This window comes from Synchiropus splendidus, chromosome 4, assembly GCF_027744825.2.
Source record: "Synchiropus splendidus isolate RoL2022-P1 chromosome 4, RoL_Sspl_1.0, whole genome shotgun sequence".
Classification (NCBI taxonomy): Eukaryota; Metazoa; Chordata; class Actinopteri; order Syngnathiformes; family Callionymidae; genus Synchiropus; species Synchiropus splendidus.
In genome coordinates, this window is record NC_071337.1 from 21,282,924 (window position 1) to 21,296,701 (window position 13,778).

The 13,778-nt window shown below is 40.4% G+C and overlaps 2 protein-coding genes across 3 annotated transcripts in view; one reads left to right on the top strand and one right to left on the bottom strand.

The window, feature by feature from the left end:
- The window catches only part of tmem178bb (transmembrane protein 178Bb), a 106,224-nt gene extending 96,928 nt beyond the window's left edge, over window positions 1–9,296 (bottom strand). The window contains exons 1-3 of one of the 2 annotated variants that reach the window (XM_053864160.1): window positions 9,215–9,296; window positions 8,907–9,055; window positions 8,218–8,769 (exon numbers count right to left, since the gene is read on the bottom strand). In XM_053864160.1, coding sequence (XP_053720135.1) covers window positions 8,218–8,581 — 364 coding nt within the window. In that variant the 5' untranslated portion in view covers window positions 8,582–8,769; window positions 8,907–9,055; window positions 9,215–9,296. Of the gene's footprint in view, window positions 1–8,217; window positions 8,770–8,906; window positions 9,101–9,214 lie in introns of those variants that run through there. The other variant, XM_053864161.1, reaches the window with a different exon arrangement.
- A 1,545-nt stretch (window positions 9,297–10,841) lies between these two features.
- On the top strand, window positions 10,842–13,134 carry mrps33 (mitochondrial ribosomal protein S33). The gene is made up of 3 exons (XM_053863421.1): window positions 10,842–10,990; window positions 11,484–11,703; window positions 12,604–13,134. The coding sequence occupies exons 2-3, from the start codon at window positions 11,489–11,491 to the stop codon at window positions 12,707–12,709; spliced, it is 321 nt and encodes a 106-aa protein (XP_053719396.1). The 5' UTR covers window positions 10,842–10,990; window positions 11,484–11,488; the 3' UTR covers window positions 12,710–13,134.
- The last annotated feature ends 644 nt before the right edge of the window (window positions 13,135–13,778 follow it).

Genomic DNA, 13,778 nt, shown 5'->3' on the forward strand with positions numbered 1-13,778 from the left:
AAAGCCTATTTTAAGGCTCGGAACGCATTATTTCTTTTTCCATTCATTGTCATGGGAAAAATCGATTCAGATTTCCTACAAATCCCTTCTCGAACAGCCGTCTGGAACGGATCGTGGTCGAGAACTGAGGTACCACTGTATATGATTGCGCATTTCTCTTTCCAAGGCATCAAGGTGAATGATCTCCTGGGTTGCCAGCCAAAAAGGACCTGAAATATCTGGACCTGATTTCCTCTCGGTAATAAAATTGGAGGAGATTCAATCTTGGGGAGATGTAAATGACATCAGTGCGCACTGATCACATTATTAAAATAAATTACCTCCAAATGAAAGGTGACCTGCCTGAAGAAAAAAAGGGGCGGCCAGTGCACAGCGTCAGGGAAGTGTTCCCTTGTGCAAGGGTCACATGACAAATTCACCCACAAGCCGCAGTAGCCGTTAGCGTAACTAGCAGGACAAGAAAGATCCCGCGACACCTCTGATGTTGGTGGCATCTCTAGATAGTTTCCCGCCTGCGGTGACCAAAAACAGACGTTGAATAAATGAAATTTGAAAAGATAAATGTATTTTTAAATCTTCTTATAATTCCTGGGAGGAAATCAGGTCTCTCCATTTAACCTCATTGCAAGCGGTGAATGCAGACGAGAGCGGCGAGAACATTAGTCACACAGTCGGTGCGTTGCTCAAGGACGTGAATCTATTTACTTTCTGCATCCAGGCTGCCAGCTCATTTGCATGAAGCAGCTGAAAAATGCAAAAGGCCGACGTCACGTCACCGTCCATGTGACTGTATGCATATTAAGAAATTTGTTAACCTAAATTCCTCTTCCTGCTCTGAGCACAGGGAAGGAATCCTAAATGGAGTTGATAATGCTTCTCCTTTAACGCTGTTAAACTTGATAAATTAGTCATTAGACAAATTGTTGGTCAGCAAAACAGCATGCAGAAAATGATCACACGCAAGTGGAAGCAAAAAGCACGTAGCTAAGAAAAGGTAGCAATAACTAGACTAACTAGAAATGATTCAGTTTGTAATTTCAGTCATTGATTTAAGAAATAATTATATTTAGCATTGAATACATTTTACAAAAACTGTCTGTAAAACAGATAAAACATTGAAATATTATTTTCCTACTCTTGCACTTTCATATATTAGTTTGTTACACACATTAAAATGATTCATTACATTATTGAATCTAAGCTAACACATGATGACATCATATTTAATGTGATGTTACAACACTGCTTAAAGACTAAACAATCACTTTTAGACTTCATCATGATCTCCAGGTTTCTGCCCCCGCCAGGAAGATTACAGCAAAACACATATAGTTGTCAGAAAATTAGCATAGCAAATATATATCATGACGATTCGGTCTCTTTGAAGAACTAAGCCTCAAATCTCTCCGTGAGTTAGAAGGCGTTTGACCCCTTAGTTAGGGTCACGTTTTTAACCGAGTGTGTCTGTGTGTGCACAAAGTCTTTGACACACCTATCATGAAATGTGGAAAGTCACTTTTAATTCAGAGTGTCTATAAATAAACCCCTGAGGCAATGATCTCCTGCCAGCTCGCTGATAATCCCAGCGCAAAAAGTCACTGTCGAATTGAAAGCAGCCCATTAGATGAGCAGTTTGCCTGCGTGCTCATTGGCAGGAAACCTACGAGGCACCTTTAGCCTCCCATAGTGTCTAATTTAGCCCTCCCCACGACACGGGATCCCTGAGGAGCAGAGTAATCTAATCCGGGGTCTTCTCGATGCGCTCACTCTGCTGGGATGGAACTGGATGAAGACCTGACAGGGTTTCTCTCAGCAACGACAGATGGCAGAGGATGAAGACCGAGCATCCGAAGCGCTTCTCACACTCCGATCTGCATCCCCCACCTCCCTTATGTCAGTTGTATTTCTGACTCCGTCCCATTTGGATCTACATATTGAGAAAAGAATCGTGCTGTTTCTTCTTGACACGATTTGTCCTTGAGTCTACTGCAGTGTTTATTTTGCCTCTTAATTGTGAGTTCACTATTGTGATTAAATCATGATTCACTTCACAAGTCACTTTTTCATATGGATATTTTAGTTAATGACATTGTGATTTCAAACTACTCTGTTATACTTTTACTTTTTTACTTCAGTATGATTACAAACTCCTACTACCACCATTAAAAATACTGTCACATGCATTTCAATCAGTAAATGCCAGTTCTACATATTATTTATTTATTCATTTTCACCTGAAATGCCTCTCATGCCTTTCACGGTACGATTCAGGTCAGATTGGTCTACTATTTATTATTTTAAAATGGTACATGTATAACCTTCAGGAAATATTCCAACAATTAGTCAGATACATGACAGGTCTTTAGCACATAATTAAAAAAACAAGTAGAAAAGAGAAACGGGGGAAAAAAAGCGTTCAAATAGATATCTGACCCATTTTCCCACTGTTGTAAAAATCATGAAACCTTTCCAGGTATTTGGGGGAGGATGACAGGAAGGGGGGAATATGAAGATGGAATAGGAGGATAAAGAAAGTGGGGCAGCAGGATTTGGCATAAATAGCGATTGTGTCATTTCTCTGCATTTGTAATGCCGGAAACCTGACAAACTGGCTACATGAGAACATCACACAGATCTATATCAACCAGCTGATCAATAATGCACAGTGGGAGATCATGTTATCATGTTTGGTAGTTGCAAGGGTAACTAAACTTAGGATACAAAACTGTTAAATAACTGCAACGTTTTTTTTGTTTTTTTTTGTAGGACATATGTCACAAGCAGTGTGGAAATGGGTGAACCATCACGGAACCAGTGAGTAGAAGAGGAGCGAAGCATTGCTGCCAGCCATGCAGTTCAGCAGTAACTGGAATTGTGCACATCAGCAACAACAATAAATATCAATTTCCCATAAATTGGCCATCTCAAAACACATGTATTTTATTTGGCTATTGATCGGCCAAATCATTTAAATTTAAACGCACACATGAACGTTTGAACCACATTTGATACCAATATTTGCGTTGGGTGATAGTGTGGTATAGTTTTAGTCAACTGCACCTAAGCAAGTACCACTGCTGCCACCTATTGTCCCTTCGAGCTCAATCCTATCAATGATAGTTTTAAAGCTTAAAAGGTGTGAAATTAAAATGAATTAGTGTTATAGTTATTCAATATTTGATTGAGCTGTATACTCTCCAAGTGTTGAAAGATGTGCTCAATAACATGCGTTATTATGTTGCCCGCTAGTGACAACATGTGTGTGAGTGTGAGTATATATATATATATATATATATATATAGGGTCAATAAGTCACAACCAACCCTGAAGGTTTGTTTTTAAATATGTGTCCCTTTCGGACTATTTCTGGTCACAAACCAACCAAGAAATGCCCCAACACATAAGGCAAAATTTTGTCTTAAACTTAAAAAACAAAAATGTTGACTACTAATGTAGCCATTAGCCTGTCGGTCATATCTAGATACTCAATGTCAATTGCTAGCTCCACTTGTGTTTGGAATGCGTCTACAACTGAGGGGCACGCAAATCACAAAAAGACCCACCAAGACTGACTTTGGCCGCTTGGAGGATCATAACATTTACCTGTGCTGGGTGCTTGAATCACGTGTGTCCAAATTTTTGTGACAAGTATTTATCATTCACGTCTATAGGTGAGGATAGGGGCCACAATCTAGAGGTTGCCAACCTTGTTAGGGCAAAGCGAGACATCGCCTGGCGTAAAAGACATTTTAGCTCTCAAGTTTACTCTCCAGTAAAAAAAATGTTTGGAGGGGAAAATAGGGCCATAGCATGCCTGACATCATATCCCAGGATGGACAGAATGGTCACCGACTCGAACTGAAGATGGGGGGTCTGTAGTCTGACCTCTCTGACCAACATTGATAGAGAATTCTGAGAATGAGAAAAGGAAAGTAGAAGTGGGTGAAGTGCACATCCCTCTCCTTCAGGCTTGCTTCTCCCTCAGTTGACAGCAAGTGGAAGGGTTAAATGCTAAACCTGAAAGTCCAATAACTTAAATAGAAGAGTATAGAAATGCAGCCATCCATCGCTGGAATGGACTATTCCTTTTACATGTTGTCACGCTTTGTCGGACAAGCCGCAATTGATGGTCCAACTCTCAAAGAACCATGTGAAAAGCCCACAAAACAGCAATACACACCATTACACACTTAATGCGACCAGCCGTCGCCAAGAAACACAGTCGGCTAGTCACATTTGTGCCGACCCATTATCAGCCCTTCTGCACCTGATTCTATAAATCTGCATAATGATGCTTGTGCTTGATGCCACAGACACCACAAATGTATTTTGTTTATTTGGTCAAATGCTAGAGTGGATGGATCAACACTCATTTTCAGTCCCTGAAATGATGGTAAAATATTAAATTTGAAGAGCAGCGATAGGGCTTTAAGACTGTGACTCATTCCCACCATATAACCGAGTTGTTTAGCTTCAGATATTGTGCTTGAATAGAGTGGAAATGACTTGCCAAGGGCTGTTTTATGCAGTGAAATAATCTCGCATGTATACTCGTGAATTGACTTTGGAGATTAAGCGGAATAAAATTTGAGCGGCGTGTACGGCAAAGGGTTTATGCTGTTTCACTGACTTTTTGACCTCCAAAATCAAATATGTGATTTGATTTATAGTGTTCTCTCTAATGCTCCATTTGCCGTAAGACAGTCATTGTTTAAAACCGTCAAACCGCAAAACGTTACTTTCAGTTTTTTCACTAATAAATTGCATGAAAATAATTGTGACTGTTTGACTCCTGTTGTGCCGCTTTCAGTTTGAAATGACCTGATGATAAAAGATCATTAATTGTAACAGCTGAAATGGCACCACAGAGGATAAAAATTGAAATAACATTTATTTCAATTACTGTAACTGCAACAAAGGTGTTGGTGGAGAGATGACGTGGCTCTTTACAAATGGTTCCATTTATTCACGGCAGCATCAGCAACCAAAACAAAAGTCTTGTGAGGCAAGTCAATATATTTAATGCAACCAATATGCATTTAAAAAGCAGTAAAATGTCGCACCTTGCTGCCTGAAACACCAAAGCCTGCTGCTTTGATGCATGACATACTTTGCGATGCTCTAAAGGAGTCACCTGACTTCTTGCCTTAGGGCACACATTAAAGCTGCTTGTTTCCTTGATACAGTTCATGACCTGAAATTCATTTGGGAACACAAATTGAGCAGAAAATAGAGATCTATGCCCTGTGGTCAGTCTAATTTTCATTATTACGGCAACTGAACTCAAGCCACTGCTTTGGCTTGCCAACAAATCCCTGACGCAAATGAATATATTTACTGAAATAGCATTTACTTACCTTATTAATACGGTCATGCAACATTGTGTAGAGTTTTATATTTATACTGAAACTAGGTTTTGCACCTTCATGGCTAATGGATACACAAAATAGTCTGGTGTAGTACAGCGTCTCATTGAATATCATTGTAAATTGTTGGGTGCTCTTTTAGCTATAAAACTAGTCAATCCTAAGCATTGTGTTGCAGGTTAGAAAGAAAGCACTTCCCCCAGGAAGAAGTAGTCTAAAGAAGCCTATAAAATTAGTATAAGTTCACCTCTGCATAACATTGTATCCTTGTTAACATTAAAGAAAATGAAAAAGAAAGTGATATTGATCAACTTACAATAAAGAATAACTTTATAAACATTGTTTTCAAGACTTGTGCATCAATTTGCCTGAAAATAATAATAATAAAAAAAAAAATCATGAGTTGATGTGCGATTACACTTTATTCTAGCACGGCAAAAAAGTATGTTCAGAGGTCATATGCGCCTCTCCTGGCATCCCTCCACGCCCCCCCACTATTTCAGAAGGACTGGACTAAAGTCATGCCAGCAGTAATAACAACACAAACAAATGCATTAGTATAAATAGCAATTGCTACAAAGTAGTTCTAGCAAGGGGAGTATTTATTGGTGTAAAATTATGTGGTTTTCCGTTCAGCAAGATGAATCTTTCATGTCTCAGTAGCCTAGCAGGAGACCAGACATGCTCATGATCGATCATCAACAAGCAGAGTTCTACTTCCATGACTTCATCACTCCATCAGCGTGGCGCTATTGTCGCACAACGACGACTGACCGTGATGAATTTATCTGCGATAGAGCGATAAGCTGGGATAGATCACAGCTCTCTATGGAGGCATTCAACTGATCACAGCGCTCAGTGGCGGGGGCTGCGCATTACCGCATGCAGATGGCGAGCCATCAAGGCCATTGAGGCATCCTCAAAGGAAGCCACAGCTGCAGCGCACATCGAAAACACACACATTAACTGCGCGCACACATTCACTGCCAGCTTGGATTCAAACCATTAACCTCCATCAGAACCGTCATCCTTCCTGTCTCTGCAACACAACTGTACCCTGTAGATTCAGCAATAAGCAGCATTTGATGATGACAGATGACTCATTCTTCATTTTCTCAAAAGACGCTTCCGTTTTGTTTTTTCTCACTAATACTGTGTGAGACTGAAATTGTCCATTAGCTTGGCTTATTATCATAAGTAGGAGACAACCAGGATGATGTCACTAGTGGGAATAGAGCTTCCTTCAAAAGAAATTAATGTCTGAAAAATAAAAATAAACATACCTTGTTCATTCAATTGTACTTACCATATCTGTGAAATGAGCATAGGTTCAGTAAGTGGTCAACTCCTAACCTTGATCCAAAGCACCATATCAACAGGGACACCAATAAAAGACAAATGCCTGACTGAAAGTTAATGTCTAGCACTTTTTAAAATTCATTCATTTAAAATTGGCACTGAACATGTCATGGCCTGTTAGCTGTACATTAACTCATACTTCCTTCAGGCTGATATAGCAAAGCACAAAATAACTGTGCAGTTATAGCAATGAAAAGCCTGGTGACTGGTTCTAAGCAACGACAGATGAATGTTTCCACCTGCGTACAGTATATATATATATATATATATATATATAGGTCGATAGATCGATAGAGATATTACCTATATATTACCACTAAAATAACACACTTTTATGTGTCTAAATCAAGTTGCATCTTGATGAAGAATTGAACCAAAGACTTACAAAACTAGTAAATAAATAAATAAAGTCACCAGTCATTCCAGTAGGTGAAACAAACCACAAATCATGGCCCCCTTGAATTGAAGAAACCTAAACTAAGCCCAAGAATTACCAGCAGAATGTCCAAAATACCTGTATCAGAACCCTTGAATCACCACCTTTACTTGGAAGACTACGATAATAATTCAGTGATTGGTTGTGTCAAAGAAAGACATTTATGTACTCGTTTCACTTTTTTAACATAATCTGTGCATCCACCTTCAAGTCTGAAACAGATGTAGGCATCCTTGAGGAATACCTCGACAGGTGGGATCAGCCGTCAACTCAGTCGGTGGTTCAGTCGACCTTAATAACCTTTTATGACAATGACAAAAAGGTACATGAAAGCTTGCCAGACATCATTGCCATTTGCAATGACGTCATTCAACCTTAAATGACCAACTACAAGGAAATGAATGGATGCCATTACATCACTTTCCAATACTTTCTTTTTTATGGAACCTTGCATGAGTCAGAAAATCATAATAAAATGCCTCAGCTGCATGTTTTCATCGGCACTAGGACCACAAAAAAAGTTGCATTGCTACCCAAAGACAAAAAAAGAGTCTTATATACAGGGGTTGGACAAAAGAATTGAAACACCGTGAAACTAAAAACGCTTTAAGGTGTTTCCATTCTTTTTGTCCAACCCCTGTATGAGCTCAACAATCACAAATTGCTTGTGAAAATCCGTGTCCTTATTCATAGCAGCTATGGCGGCAGGTTAATAGAAAGAAGCTGTGCATGCGCTCACACAGACCGAGCTGGCCAACCACACACCATGAGATCATAATGTCATTATTGACAACCGAAAGGTCAGCAGAGCGACATTTAGAGCCCTGCTACATCTGGAAGGACAACACGCACAATAACGCATGCGTGTTCTTTCCACTCCGCGAAATAACATGACAACAAGCAGCCACAGGGCCCCTCGCAGTTCAAGTAAAGCAATTGTTCGTTGCCCTTGGTCACGGCGACAGTCACCGCAAATATCGATTCCCACCCGATGAATGGCAAAGCGCGCCGTGTCAAGCCATGCAACTGTCCCTGCAAACTTTTCTATATTCTCACCTTTCCGGATGAGGTCTTCGATTTCTTGGTCGAAGCCCAGTCGGTGGCATTTCCTCCACAGCCCCATGTTGGTGGAGTTGTACTGCCTGCCGCACTCGTCCGCGGCGCTCATGGCGAACAGCTGCCGCCGGCTGCGGGCCAGCAGCAGCAGCTTCTCCCGGCTGGCCCGCAGCGGCAGGCTGTTGTTGGGGATGTAGATGAAGCCCGGGTCCTTGCGTCGGCTGGAGATGCTGCGACACCGATCCCGGTACCTCCTCGCGTCGGTCTCGTACCAGTGGTCGGAGCACATCGCCACAGCCAGCATGCCCAGGGCGCAGAGAGACAGAGAGAGCCCGGCGTAGAGCAGTAACTTCCCGGCGGCCATGCTCGCTGGTCGGTCACAGCCGCATCAGCACCTCGACGGACGGACAGCTCCTCTGCGGCTCCTCGTTCAGCTCACATCCCGTCTGGAGACCATCGAAAGAGCACTTGTGCCAAACACGGACCTCTCTGCGTTAATCCGTTTTATTCCGTTTTGCGGTGCCCGGAGAATCTCAGATCCTCAGCATCCACCTAAAAGAGCAAAAACATTGAAGAGAACAGCACTGTTTTCGCCCGAGCGGGCAGCTTCTTTAAATGTTTGAACAGCCAATCGGATCTGCGGGTACATACGATCCATTCGGAGGCGTAATCGTGGAGTTTAAATGTACCTGATGTGTCCAAGCAGGGCGCAGTCCATCAGCAGCAGGAGCGAGTGCAGGGAGCAGCCAGTTGAGTCAGCATCCCCAGCACGTCTGCTGGGATGACGGCAGCTTCCTCACAGCAGGCCCCGACCACCGACCAATCAACAGCAGGCTGTCTGGAGAATCATCATGTTAGCTCACCAGCTACAAGGTGTATGATTTAGTCATCCAAAAAAAAAAAACAAACACCCATGCTTGCTTCAGCGCCACGAGTGTTCACATCTGAAGGTTCAGCTTGCGCCCAAAAACACATGACCCTCCCAGCGTCTACTAACCTTTGGACAACCCTGAACAACTCCTCCAGGGACAGACTCAGACTCATACATATGGAAGGTAGATATCATCCGTCTTTTCCTCCTGCGGCAGTGAAACATCACACATGAGTACAGAAATATTCGGTTCGGCTCTCTCTTCTTTGATATCTCCCTCCAGGCATTGCTCTCCTCTTCATGTCCTCATTTACCTATTGGTTGTCGTCACCATTTCTGTGGCACCTTCACCCACCAACACTCTAAAATGCTACTCTTCCACCCAGATGACACTCTCTTCTTCACTTCCTTTTGCTCAATGAGTGACTCCAAACACCCACAGTGATTCATCATGTACACAGTCCCTGACCATTTAATGGCAGTGAAATTGGATCAAACGTGCTACTTCAAATTCAAACCTCAGCGTAACACATTTTAGCATTTGCCTTTTATGTAAAGCAATTCAGATATCTACATGACCTTGAATTAAAATGGCCCAAACGACACAATCATCACTGACTCAATGATTTAAATATTCATTTCCAAAAATGTCGTTTGCTGGTTCTGTGTGCTGTGTTATACTGTGCTGATCTTGATTTTTATTGAATCCTAGCTTTTTGTACCCATGATGCTGTATGTGAATAAATATATAGCAAATAACTATTATATCAATGGGTTTGCATGATAAACAAACAAACAAAACTCACATTTTTTACGACTCAAGCTCCTTGACGTCCGGGTGTTTTCTTGAAAATCAAAGCTATTTAGAGGATATTTGACTGCCTGGCACCCTCGTGTGGTCACTGAAAAAAGATTAATAATATCAATGAATTTTAACAATTTCGTTTACTGTTTAGGTCTCATAGGATTGGCCATAACTGTCAAGGAGTCGAATCTTGGATTTAAATACAAACGAGTACAGAATAAATTTTTTTATTTATTGAAAGTTATTTTTTAAGGCCACAACTAAGCGAGGTTCTTACTTCTGTTGCATACACGAGAATATACTACTGTTCCAAAACATTATTCTGTTTTAAATAAATTACAATTGACAAACATATACGCCACATGAACATCAACATGAGTGAGGAGTTACAATCATTTCTCCTCTGGGAAGCTGTATTCCATTAAAATAGGCCGACTCACGCGTATGACAACAATTTTGATACCAAACGGTGATGTATGTTAAAATTTGTAACCTAAAGCGACGCAAAACTCCCGCGTTATCCACTTCAATTTGAAGTTTATTTGATTTACACGTAGTGTTGTGAGTGCTTGGTGGTGAAGCAGCATTTTGCTTCCTATTGTGGCGTTTCTTTGTAATGCTGTGACAGTGAAAGAAACCGGTATGTATTTTTTTTTTCCTGCGTGAAGGACTCAAAAAATATCAAGCAGATTTTGTTGCTGTTTCCACAGCGCTATCTGGCGGATAGAAGCAATACAGACAGCGGTTCTGTCAGAGTTAAAACAATAATACGAGGAAATGAATAATTTATTTACGCTAAACGTTTTTGAAATATATTCCATTTAGGTACACGGCGTTTGAATAAAAACTGCAAGGAAAAAAAGGTTTTGTTGACATTCGATCGCAGGAAGTGAAGTCATCATCCAATCACCCAATCAGAGTTGACCTTTAATGTGACATGCGCAGAAGAGTGAGCAGCCGGGTGAAGGTTAACGTTAGCTTAACACATAGTTTCCAAAATAATGATCGAGTTTCTGTTTTTCTTTTGACTTACGCTGGTCTTACATATAAAGACAGACAACTGGATCAAGCAGTGGCGTGAAGGACCAGAGGCCAAGGTAAGACTACCGATGATACAACGACTAACAAGGTTGAAACGAATCACATGGATGCTGTCATGACAATCGTGTCTTCATGCTCTTAGGTTGTGAAACATTCCCTTGCAGTTTAGTCTGCCATTAAAGCAGAAACTGAACGATTCACGCACATATTATGTCGGTCTTCATGTTGATGTTTCATAGTTTCATAACTAAAGAGTGACTCTTGATTTTAATGTATGTGTTTTACGACTTTGGAAAGTGGAGTCAAAATTGACTCTCTTTTACCATCCAACTTGTTGTGCTTCATGCATTTCTAGTTAGGTTTGCTTTTGTGAAGTTTGTGCCCAAATCAGCAATGTCTGGACATTATTGACACATTGCTTCGTAATAATCATTATCTTCAATTTACAGTGATGAAAAATGTTCCGTTTAATAATGATCTCTCGTATTGCTGTAGTTTTTAATAATATACCTTCAATTCATCTGATCTTCATTTTTGTGTCTTGTCTAGCCACCATGGCCGGCATGTCCAACTACACGATGCGTATGGCTCGGCTGAGCGCTCAGATATTTGGCCAGGTTGTGCGACCGACAGACTCCAAATCGATGAAGGTGGTGAAGCTCTTTCAGGAGCCTCCACTGCCAAAGAAGAAGGAGGTTTATGACTGGTACCCACAGCACAAGATCTACTATGCCATGACCCAGAAGCTCAGATTTATGGGACTGTTCAGGTGGGTCTGAATAAATGCTCTTGTTGGTCACTAAATTTTCAACTCCTTGTTTGGCATTTGTGTCGGCACACAGGGTTTAATCAATAGAGTACCGGTGAATAATTCGAAGACATTCCCTATTAATAACACATCATTTCAGAATTTGTCAGATGAGATATTTATTGGTTCCTTATAATGAATAATACTAACGCATTAGTATTACCAGTAGTATACTAATGTGTTAGTAAGGTAACACATTAGTATACTAATGCTTACCTTTTGCCAGGTTAACTTACCTGGCAAAAGGTAAGTAACTCCAACTTCAGACATGTGCTTTTAAACGGAACTTAAAATGTCACATATTTTGGTCCTTGACTGATTTATCATCAGTTTTTTTCTCACTTAGCTATCGTGATGGAGTTTTTTTTCCCCAAAGTGCCTGCTAGTCCATTTTCTTTGATAATGTTTTCCATTTCTATTACATTGTATTATTTTTGTTTTACACACATCATGTTTTACACTACACATCTTTGCAACCTTAACGGATGATTAAACATATTCTGTTGAAATGCTTTTTGTATTGTTTAAATTTACTCCAAACGTGCATTGTTTTATCAGATAAGTTATAGGTCACAGCAGCATTCTCATATTTGTATGTTTTCCTGTGGTAACCTGAACTATTGTTGGGTCTGAATTGACAGCTACTGTAAACATTCACAGCAAAGTAGTACTTATCTATTTAAAGTTTCAATGTATGCTGTCTACATTATGATCATGGCCATGTGTTGAATAACAGAGGATATTCAACCCCCTTACTCTTGAAAAATGGATTAAAATGGAAATTCTGCCATTAAGCTATAATTGACATAAGCATGAAATATGACTACGATTTAATTTGTTTGTGTCTATATTTGTTTTCAGAGATGAGCATGAGGACTTCAAGGATGAAATGAGGCGCCTTAGAAAGCTGAGAGGCAAAGGGAAACCAAAGAAGGGAGAAGGGAAAAGAGCCACCAAGAAGAAATGATCTGCTGCAGCTCTACAACAATGGACTTTTGTGGCAATTGAAAGTGATGAACTTGCTCTAATTGTCCCTTCAACAGTTATCGTATTTCCACATGCTGGACCATTGTGTCAAAGTTTGCAACTCCTGAGTTGGTACAGAACTTGTACTTCATGTTGCTTAAAATAAACTGGACCTCTGTTTGGTTCATGCACAGGAAGTAAGATCCAGCTCTCATGTTAGGTTGTGGTCACAATATTGTTCCAATTTGATTCCACTTTTTCTTCCATGATGCAAAACTGGCAAAGATTAATTAATCGACTGTTGTCTGTCGGACATAATAATGCATTATTTAGTTTGGTTGACTGGATGGTGTTCACCAGTATGGAGAAACAGGAAAAAGCTAATTATGTTCTAAAGCTTTCAGTCATTTAACACAAAATACATCAATGTTTTTCTTTCGTTTATTGACTTGTGGGCGTTTCCTTCTATATACTTTGCGGGTCTGCAACTGAGGGATTGACAAAGGACCAGTTATCCACAAGCTGCTGGTCAGCCTCCATTAGCAAATGCAATTCCCATAACTTTCAGCAAACTCCAGGAAAAAATGGTTTGCGTCCATACATTCAGTATTCTGAAAGCCTTTCATATATATTTAATTAAGTAGTAATGTAAAATTTCAGACAAAGAACTTACTTCAAGCTCGACTTAAACTTTGCAACTCTGATAGTGCACTGCGACATTTCATTAATGTTACTCCTGTTTGTCCTGTGACTGTGACAACTTTATTTTTTTTTAAACTGTTTTTAGTGCCTTAAAAAGCAACTTAAAGACAAGCACTTTGAAGGTTTCATCAAAACGTACTCACACACATCCTACAACTAAACATGCACTGAAAACACATTCACACACGCATACATGTCAACAGCACAACACACAAATAGCATGTCCACACTGATCCTTGACACATGGGGAAATATGTCAATTCATCCACACCCAACTGCAATCTTACTTTTCACCACAGGCACTAGCAGAAATGCCAAGACTCACGGCTCATTGTGTGGAGCTTGTGTGTATTTGCTTTTGTGAGGTA